The sequence below is a fragment of the Octopus sinensis genome, linkage group LG6 (genome assembly GCF_006345805.1).
Source record: "Octopus sinensis linkage group LG6, ASM634580v1, whole genome shotgun sequence".
Classification (NCBI taxonomy): Eukaryota; Metazoa; Mollusca; class Cephalopoda; order Octopoda; family Octopodidae; genus Octopus; species Octopus sinensis.
Window position 1 is genome coordinate 70,774,526 of NC_043002.1, and position 11,075 is coordinate 70,785,600.

General features: G+C 34.4%; 1 protein-coding gene across 1 annotated transcript; it reads left to right on the forward strand.

The window, feature by feature from the left end:
* Positions 1-9,854: 9,854 nt before the first annotated feature.
* Positions 9,855-10,283, forward strand: LOC118763780. Its single transcript, XM_036503515.1, has one exon. The coding sequence runs from the start codon at positions 9,855-9,857 to the stop codon at positions 10,281-10,283; it is 429 nt and encodes a 142-aa protein (XP_036359408.1).
* The last annotated feature ends 792 nt before the right edge of the window (positions 10,284-11,075 follow it).

The window sequence follows — 11,075 nt, forward strand, 5'->3', positions numbered from 1 at the left end:
TTGAGCATTGATTGTTGCATTATGTAGTAACAATTCAAAGTGAATTACTCCTTTGCAATCCCATCAGATAGAGAGAAGAATCAATTGCCTATGAACTTCCCTTCAAGGTTGTGGTTGAGCCTTTTCCCTTTTACCAAGCCACTGTCTATGACGTTTAACATTTCGATAGTAGATCCATTTTCTGTGACCAGTCACAAGTCTATCCAAAAAGGATGAAATAATTTTGCGAGAGTGGAGAGAGGAGCAGATGTCAACTTGAGATTTTCGGTTGCTTTCGGACAATTCATGAGGAACCCATCTTCCAAGTTTAGGAACCTTTCCAAGTTGTTGAAGATGACGATAAATATTCGTATGGTTTGAACTAAGCTTTATTGCCAATTCTTCAACTGATAATGCCGGATTTTCTCAAGTAATGCCCCAAGGAGCTTATCATCAAACTCAACTGAACGTCCTGTTCGATATTTATCTTCAAGGCTGAAATGTCCACTTCTGAAACTTGCAAACCATCTTCTGCAAGATTTCTCATTCAAGCATTCTTTCCCATAAACTGAGTGTATGTTTCGAGTCGCTTCGGCTGCAGAGTTTCCTTTTTTGTACTCATTAAGCATTATGTGCCTTAAATGCTCTCGAGATACTTCCATGTTAGAAAAGGTTTTAATGAAAAAAAATTAGTTCTATTATTCTGTATTTAAATGTACACAAGTGTATAAAAATAATTTTTAATTCAATTAGACATTCTAAAATACTATTAAATTTCATTCAATATTCAAATAGGTGAAATGGGACAGAACTTATGAGATGACGTGATATAGAATTATATATGTATACACGTATATAAATACATATATAATATATATATATATATATATATATATATATAAAGATATATATAAATATATATAAAGATATATATAAAGATATATATATAATATATATAAATATATTATAATATATATACATAATATATATGTATACAATACATATATATATATAAATATATATATATATATATAAATAAATAAATATGTATACAAATACATACATATATATATAAATATATATTATATATATATACATAAATAAATAAATATGTATACAAATACATACATATATATATAGGTATATATATATATATATATATATATTGAACATGTATTTATACATTCCTTCACAGGAGACCTACACCTACGTTAGGCATTTATTCAAATCGATGTAAATAGTGACATCACTAAAAAGCGCTACAGTTGCTAATTGATAAGTTGAGTTTAATAAACTTTTGCCATTAGCTGTACCATACGATCATCACTGTATATGTATTATCACTGATCAAACATCTAAAGCTAACACCATTAACTAACACAACCGTCTGAATATTAACGATTACGTTATATATATATATATATATATATATATATATATACGTTCTTATATATACATATGTGTATGTATATATATATATATATATGTACATATACATATACACATATATATGTGTATATATATATATGTATATATTATTGTATATCATCCCCTATGCGTTGAATATGAAACTTCAGAAGACATGATGAATATGGTTTAACAGGCCGAGATGCTTGTAAAATTATTATAATACAGCAATAATCTTTTACATTAACCCTTCATTTCGACATCTATTATATTATACATCTACAGACAGAGAAGAATTTATGGCGATGGTTCGGCATTACTATAAATAGTCTTAAGGTTCTTAATGTCGATATCGATTCAAATTACGGCATCTACCATTTGAAGCGTCCCTTAGCAGCTCTGTATTTTATAGCTGTGTTTCTTAATTGGCCAAGTGCGAGTGACATGAAATAGGTTGAGGTTGATGTTCTATTTCCACTTCTATAAACAAGTGCGATACTGAATAACTCTTACTAACAATCAGAATGTGTTTTTATTAGATTTCATCGTTCGCTGTATATGACAAGTATATTATATTAACATCGGAAGGTTGAAGGTAACTCAATCTCAGCAGGGTTTATAATCAGAGTGTAAACGTTGGAAAAAATATCACAAGACATTTTATTCGACGTTGTAATGACTCTATCTTTTCTGGTCTCACCATATATACATGACTAATGGTGTTAGTCATATATATAGGACTTAAATGCCCGCTTAGTAAGCGCATGGTTTCGCGCACGATCAAAGCAGGCAAATATCTTCATAACTCCCAGAGTACCAAATAATTGTGAGGTAGAATTTTATAGACGAAAACTGTTTGGACGTCCTTTCGATAAACCTGTCATGTTTTGGATAGTAGATCTCTTGGGTTAACTGGTTTGATACCGCCATTCGTTCATTCTTTGCAATCATTTTGTTCAAGTCGATGTGAGTTCTGAATCAAATTTTTAAATAAAGAACTAAAAGTAAATGTAGATTTTATCGTCCAAATTGTTGAAAAACATGAATATATCAAAATTATAAAAGCTGTTCCTACACAACTAATTAAAAAACTTACAATAAAGATGAAAATATCGGACCAATGGAAACCAGGAAACAAAAAACTGGAATACGTTCCGTCACTTATTGTAGAAATGGTCTCCTTTTCTGAAATGTATGAAATGAAATATTGACATAATTTTAATTGAAACAATTATTAATTACACTTTAGATGTTAATAATTAATACCGAATGTACAACATTATGACGATATCATATAAATATAGTGATTCATTAATTATCGTATAAATACAAGGCTAACATAAATACAATGATTTGATGTCCGGCAAGATACACGTACACGTAACTGTATAATGAAGTTATGACATCTTCATATTATGTGTAAATCTTTTGCCTTTTATATGTAAATTATATATAGAGATTGTTTTAGTCATTAGACTGCGACCATGCCGGGGAAACCGCCTTGAATTTTTACAATGGATCAACTCCAGTACTTATTTTTCTAAAGATTTGTACTTATTCTATTCAATTTTTTTTTTGCCGAATATCTTGGTTACGGGGACACAAAAAACACCAACACCTGTTGTCAAACGATAGTGGAGGTACAAACACAGCCACAAAGACACACATGCATAGATATACATGCACATCTTTATCTATCTATCTATCTTTCTATCTATCTATCTATCTATCTATCTATCTATCTATCTATCTATCTATCTATCTATCTATCTATCTTTCTATATCTATCTATCTATCTATCTATCTATCTATCTATATTATATATATATATATATATATATATATATCTGTCTATCTATCAATCTATCTATCTATCTACCAACATGTAACTGTCTATGTATCTATCTATCTGTCTATCGATAGATAGATAGATAGATATACGACGGGGTTCTTTCAGTTTCCATCTACCAAATCCACTCACAAGGTTTTGGTAGGTCTGAGGTTTTAGTGGAAATGTCTGGCCCAAGGTGCCACACAGTGGGACCCAACCCATAACCATGTTGCTGGGAAGCAAATACCTTGCCACGTCACATGAATTTCTTTCTACCAATCATTTCAACCAGTCTCGTTTTCAAGCTTTCTTTACAATTGTTAACCCCCACTTTTTTTAAATAATGCATCACAGACGCTACACAGGACATATTTCCCTGACGTCCATGCCCCATATATGATGCATATTCCCGATATTTTTCAACCACCAGAGAGTAACTTGTGAATTATAGAATAAAAGTTTTATATTGGTGAGAATATATGAAACAAGAGCTAAAAGTCTGAAAAATATGCATAAATATTTAGGACAAAATTATAAAAATTGCTTTCAGCAGGCAAAGGGTTAAAATATAGGAATTAAATAAACATAGAATTAAATAAATGGATAAATATTTCATTAGTTAGCACTACTGATCACTAAGTAAAAATGACGTTTCAAATTCTTCTTCCTGCTTTTGGTTGAATGTAATTGCAATTAGCAGCATACTCTTTGGAGTGATTCATTTTTTAAACTCTCATATTTGGTAGTTTACACCGAAGGAAATAGGCTGTGTGGTAAGTAGCTTGCTTACGAATCACATGGCTCCGGGTTCAGTCCCACTGCGTGGCACCTTGGGCAAGTGCCTTCTACTATAGCCTAGGGCCGACCAAAGCAGTGTGAGTGGATTTGGTAGACGGAAATTGAAAGAAGCCAGTCATATATATATATATATATATATATATATGACCGGCGAATTCTTTTGCAATTATAGCAGTTATAAAGTAATCCAGAAACGCCAGATGTCATATAGATTACGCCATATGTACACAAGTATAAGATTGTTTTTGAAGCATTGAAATGTATTGTAGAATAAGTAGAATGATAATTTTTTTCAACACGCTACTACTGAACTGTCGGCAATTTGGCTTAAAGTGTAGAGCACTGCAACCGGAGTGAGTTGGAGAGGTGTGAGTTCGATTGTCATAGTTGCTGGCAAATATTTCTGCACTTAAAAGGATTTTAACCTTTATATATACTGTTAAGTATTAACGTGTTAAAAAAAAAAATTATCTTTCTAAATGTTCTACAATACATTTCAACGCTTCAAAAATAAACTTGTGTTTGTTTACATATGACGTAAGTAATGAAGTTTTGTTTCCACGCATCTCATTGAAGAACTTGAAATTAAGGAAAACTATTTCACAACGATAAAAACGAGGACCCAATAAGCAGTGTTGGATATTCCATTTGTCGTAGAAATGATTTCCTATTCTGGAATATTGGCATCTGCGTTAATTGAAGTAATTATTAATTGCATTAACAATGTCATATATATATGATTTATGAATTGTCACATTAATTTAATGATAGCACAAATATAATTATATGATGTCCATCAAGATATACATACACGTACACTCACCCTGGCATTTCAATAGTGTATGGCGTTCAGACACCTGAATTTCTGTTTACCAATTACGGTTTCAGACTGTTTTATGAACAGAGGACACTAGTGATAGATTGAAGAATTAAATATTAGTGTAACATCTATTCAAATGACTCACTGGTAATTCGAGTAGACAGTGTTCTTGTGGATGCCCATCTCTTCCCACAAAATAAATGTGCTATTGGTTGTCACAGAGGTTCTGAGACTTTGGCACGTTCTTCTCTTCGTAATCCTTCTGGGTGCTCATACATCCATCTTACGGGGCAAGATTCAATGCTCTCTTTTGTATTCGACAATTGGCATAAACCATGCCAAGTGAAACTTCGAAGCTTCTCAATAAGATTATACATGTGGTACGTGAGGGTGTTTGTGTGCGTGTGCACCGTGAATTTGTGTCTATACCAGCACCAACTTCCAACAAATGTCACATTAGTTTACGCACTCCAATTACAGGAACTTCAAAGAATTTTCCCTCTGACACACACAACTCTATTAAAGAGACTTTAAAGCACTCAACATATAATTTTCAAATAGCAAACACTCCATAAGGAGCAACATAACTACGACACAAGTAAATAGTCAAATCAATCCTACACAATCTAATGAATAATCATTACTAAACATATTAGAGCAATGATTCCTCATACATCACTTCCTTTCCTATAGATATATTTACTAAAGTCACTTAATAATCTCTGACTCTGCTTTCCACAGACTGCATACTCATAATCATCTCACCGCTCACACTTCAATGACGTAGGCAAGCGCACAACGAAACAAGTCCCTATAAATTAAAGAATTTAAAATGTTCGGAATTGAAGGTAACCGCTTTCACTAACATAAAACTTGCTGTAAATTGAGAGAAATAATGACTGCGGAGGTATCAAAATAATATATCCCACAAGTTAATATAAAATACAACCACAATTACACGCAAACACAAAAGTTGATACAATTAAAATGAAAAACAACGAAAATAATGCTCCAACACCACAGAAAACTGAAATAGTACTCACCATCCGGCAACTAAACATGGAAATGACAAACTATGAACAATGATTTGGAAAAGAAATGAAATGCACTTGCGTTGAAATTAAGCTGTAAGAAAAAGTGTCAATGAAATCCTATTTAGAGTAATTAGCGTCTCGAAAATCAAGAGTCACACTATGCGTCATGCCACAATAACAACTTTAGATAATAAACAAAGACGACACCAACCCTTACCAAAATTCCTCTAAAATTATCCACTAAGTCTTACCGCGTTATGACCAGAAATGAGAGCTACTGTCCATCCTCATACACCATGAGCTTGACTAATTGCATGTCAATACAAAATAATATACGGAAATGTAAAACTTAAATGTCTCATGATAAAATCGCAAACATGTTACATCTACATCTTTGTCCCGAAGAAATCACTGCACTCAACAACATCTCAAACTACAAGTACCAACAACCACCTATTCCAAGAATGCGATACCTCGGAGTAATTCATAACTTTTCTAGAGCTTCATGAACATTCAAGTAACGTCATGCAGAGAGTTCAACCACCTATTAAAAAGGATGATCCTTGTAATCGCTAATCCATACGCACATTCCACTCTAAGAATCACCACTCATATTAAGGCAACTACACTCAATCACAAAGCTGTTCGTATAATTAGCACAAAAACGTATGACAAATTCAACGACAAAAATCTCTTACGTGTTCATTTACGTGTTCTACGTACGTCACCACTTTGTATGTATGTCAAAAATACTCGACAACATCTGAAGAATAAAACCCTTGAGGGGAACTATTTGGCGCGTTGTCTTAATAATGTTGTAGGCGAATCCAACAATTCGAGTACCTATGATATCGCGAATGGAATATCACCCTATACTTATAACTCTATATTTATACGATCTCCTCACACCCCGATAAATTATACAGAAGGCAATATACGCAGATGATACTGCACACGTTTCCATCCAACTTGTCTCAAGATAATGCTGTGGAATTGCTCGAAGCCTAAATAATTCACGTAGGAACATTGCTCTAGAATAATATTCTGGAATTAGTCTCTACAAAATCCCCAGTTGCCATTTTAACTAGGCTGGATTATGAAATACCGCCGACATCACTCTCAAAACTATAAACGTAAAGCGGAGAAATGACAAAATTTATAGTTGTTAAATACAACTCTACAATATTCATAACGCATAACGACATCCTTAGAACAATCTCATTTGTATTCCATTAACAGAAATGTGCGTATCTTTGTGCGTTTCTACCCAGCAGGACAACAAAAAATTAATGGGATCGAATTGCTCAACTAAACCGTAAAAAGAGGTTTACCAGCATAGCCATAGCCCAATGAGTGAAACATGTAAAAGGAAGATTACACATGCATACATGCATACATAACACACACACACACACATATATATATATATATATATATATATATATATATATATATATATGTGTGTGTGTGTGTGTGTGTGTGTGTGTGTATTTGTGTATGTGGGGGCGCAATGGCTCAGTGGGTAAGGCAGCAGACTTGCGGTCGTAGGATCGCGGTTTCGATTCCCAGAACGGGCGTTGTGAGTGTTTATTGAGCGAAAACACCTAAAAGCTCCATGAGGCTCCGGCAGGGGTTGGTGGCGATCCCTGCTGTACTCTTTCGCTACAACTTTCTCTCACTCTTTCTTCTGTTGCCCTCTTCGCTTAGCCAGCGGTGTGGCGTCATTTGAAGGCTAAAACAATGCAAAGCGCATTGTGACCAGCGATATATAACAACATCTGATAGCCTGGTTGGTCACGGTGATCACGGTTATATATATATATATATATATATATATATATATAATCATTTTTCACACGCGCAAACACACATTCACACACACACACACACACACCTACGCGCGCACACGGACACGGAGAATGGGTGGCCGAGAAGAAGCAATTGAAAGACTATATAACAAGCAACATTAATTACCTTGCTAGTCTGTTTGCGACTTCTACTTAATCTAAGTAATTTCACAGATAATATCAATTATAATACAATATACGGGTAATGTAGTTAAAATATGTCTGGATACAGACATATAATATATAGAATAATGAATATCTTCTACGTACTTTGCCAGAATATTCAGTACGAGCTTGTAGGCGTACGAGTCTTTGAACGTATGTGCTTCTGTGTGTGTGTGTGTGTGTTTGAGAGAGAGAGAGAGAGACTGTATTTGTGACCTGTGTGTGTGTGTGTGTGCATGCGTGTTTGCGTTTGTGGCATGTGTGTGTACGTACGTGTATTTGAGTGTGCGTGTGACCTGTGTTTATGTATGTATATGGTGCATTTGTGTGTGTTTATGTGTGATGCTTGTGTGTATGTCTGTGTGGTGCCTGTGTTGCGTATGGTGTGTGTGTGTATGTTTTTGCATTACTATGTGTGTGTATGTGTGTGTGTAGGTTACCAAGTATGCTTGTGCGAGACCTTTTAGTGTTTGTACATATGTAGTGAGTGCATCAATGATTTTGTGCTTCTTCATATGCCTGTATTTGAATATAAGAATGTATGTCTCTCTCTCTTCCTCTGTCTGTCTCTGTCTGTTTCCTTCTCTCTCTCTCTCTCACTCTCTGTCTATCTATCTATGAAAATGAAAACCCAGACACATTATGTGATTAAATAGCCCAGTGCTCAACCAGTTTTTTTTCTGGTTCCATCCTCCCCCACAGCACAACAATATTTACCTCATACTGCTACATTGGATGCAATCAAGAATATATGTGTTTGTAACAGACGCAGTGTACCAGGTGCAGAAGAAATATCCTCCTCTGGGTCTCACATTAAATTTGTAGATACTTGGTATTTGTTTTTGTTTGAAGCATTTTCTGGCACTGAAGAGAAATGCCAATGTTTGTGACGCCAACTTTGTTCAGTGAAAGATGTGGCTATTCGTCAGAAGAAATTCTCAACAATGGAGATGCCTTTGTGTAATTTTCACGCTTACAATGTGGTTGGGGTAAGATAATGTTATCTTGATATGTGATAGTGGCTTCAAATTGTTATAAAAAGACAAAATTGTTATGATCACATAAACGATGTTCTCGATATCTCATGAAGGCAGTGCAGTTGTGGTTGTTTTATGTTCACTGAAATATAACGTGAATGGGCATATTGCATCACAACATGAAGATCTCCAGTCTCTCTTGTTAATCAGGTACTTAGTAACCGTCTCCTGCTCCTAAAAGGCATAGTATTTTAGGTGAGATTTAATGTATCTATTGCGTGATGAAGCAATTCAATATCATTGAATTAAATTTCAAATTATTCAATATAATAATAAATTTAGCACTTTATTATATCCTCCCAGTCGCCTACAGAAAAGAAATTGTGTAATTTGTAATTAGTACATTGAAACACTACGAATCTTCTCATCGTACAATCATATTAAGAAACTAAACGACCTAGATTTCAAAACATATTATCCATCGAAATGACTAAAGTAATTTGTATCGATTCATAACTAGAAAAAGAAGGAAAACAAACGACTTATTATACAGTTGTCCATATTTCTGTCAATTATATTGGTATTTGCTTGCTTTCGTTATATGTGGTCGTGCATGGTGTTCTTTTAGCATGATGAGTATTGCTCCACCAATCTCTCTTAAAAGAAATCGTTCCAGCTACCTTTGGCGTGCATGGTATGCCCAGTGTAGCTGTTCAACAATCCCTTGCTTAATCGCATGGTATTTCAATCTTCTTGTTGGATGCACACTTATTTCTTCTTTTATTGCTAAATAAAGGTTTGCTCAAGTGTCCTGCATATGCTGTCTGAACATATGCCACAGCCTCCATCTCTCCATTTCACATAGAGATTATCTGTGTCACTGTTGAAGTGAGAATTACCGTCAGCAGTTAGCCTTACGGCGACGAGGCAATATATCGTACACGGTGTTTCGACTGGCATGGGCGCATCAAAAAGGAAGCACGTCCCAGGAAGAAGATGAGCCAGCTGGAAGACTTTCCACGAGCCTCATGTGATATCGTACATCGGAAATTCGTGCCCCAGGACCAGACCATCAATAGAGAGTTCTACCTCGACGTTTTGAAGCGTTTGAGGGAGGGAATTAGGCGAATGCTACTGGATCTGTGGAGAGCGAAGAATTGCATTATTCACGACGTCAGTGCACTCTGTCACCAAGCTCTTCTCACTCGGGAGTTTCTCGCTATAAGCAACATAGCATCCTTTCAGCACCTCCCCTATTCGTCAGATTTAGCAATTGCGAGCTTCCATATCTTCCCCATGATAAAAAAGCAACACCATTGTCAAGAGCCACAGAGAATCGGTGACTCGACGCGCTTACGGAAAACAAATTTCCAGGCCGGATTGCAAAAGTGGCAGGAAAGCTGTCATCAGTTTATTGCTGCATAAGGTGACTATTTCGAAGGAAATGATGTTAAAACTTAGGTAAATAAGTTACTTTTTATTAAACACTAGCAGTATCGCCCGGCGTTGCTCGGGTTTGTAAGGGAAATAACTATATAAGTATTTTTAGAGAGTTATAGCCAAAAAATAGCAACAAAATGCATTAAAAATGGGGAAAAAAAAATGATGGTAATTTTTTTAAAAAATCGTTGACTCATCGTAGACATTTTAAGAGAGTTACTTCCCTTATATAATAGCGAAAAAATGCATTAAAATGGAAAAAAATGATGGTAATTTTTTTTAAAATCTTAGACTCATCGTAGACGCGCGCTAATACCCAGAAGGGCTCGATATGAATCACGACTATAAGATACCTGGTTTTGGTTAAACTGCACCGCAAAATGTGGGAGTAGTTAGGAATCTAAATCGTAGGAGACAGACACACAACTTCACTTTTATATATAAAGATTACTAGTCCTGGGAAATTATTGATACCACACACACACACACACACATATATATATATATATACATACATATATATATTTTTATATATATTTATAAATATATATATACAGATAGATAGATATAGCTTGCATGTTTGTATGTATGCATGTAGGTATATATATATATATACATATAAAATGCTATAGATGTGTGTGCGTATGTGTATGTATGTTTTATGTAGGTAGGTATGTATATACTTATGAAAAGATATATGTATATGTATGTATGTATATATATATATATATATATATATATATATATATATATATATATATAAGGTTGGCCCTTTGA

Excerpts from the sequence above, each read along its gene's own strand:
- LOC118763780 (XM_036503515.1), top strand. The coding sequence starts at position 9,855 with ATGAGCCAGCTGGAAGACTTTCCACGAGCCTCATGTGATATCGTACAT.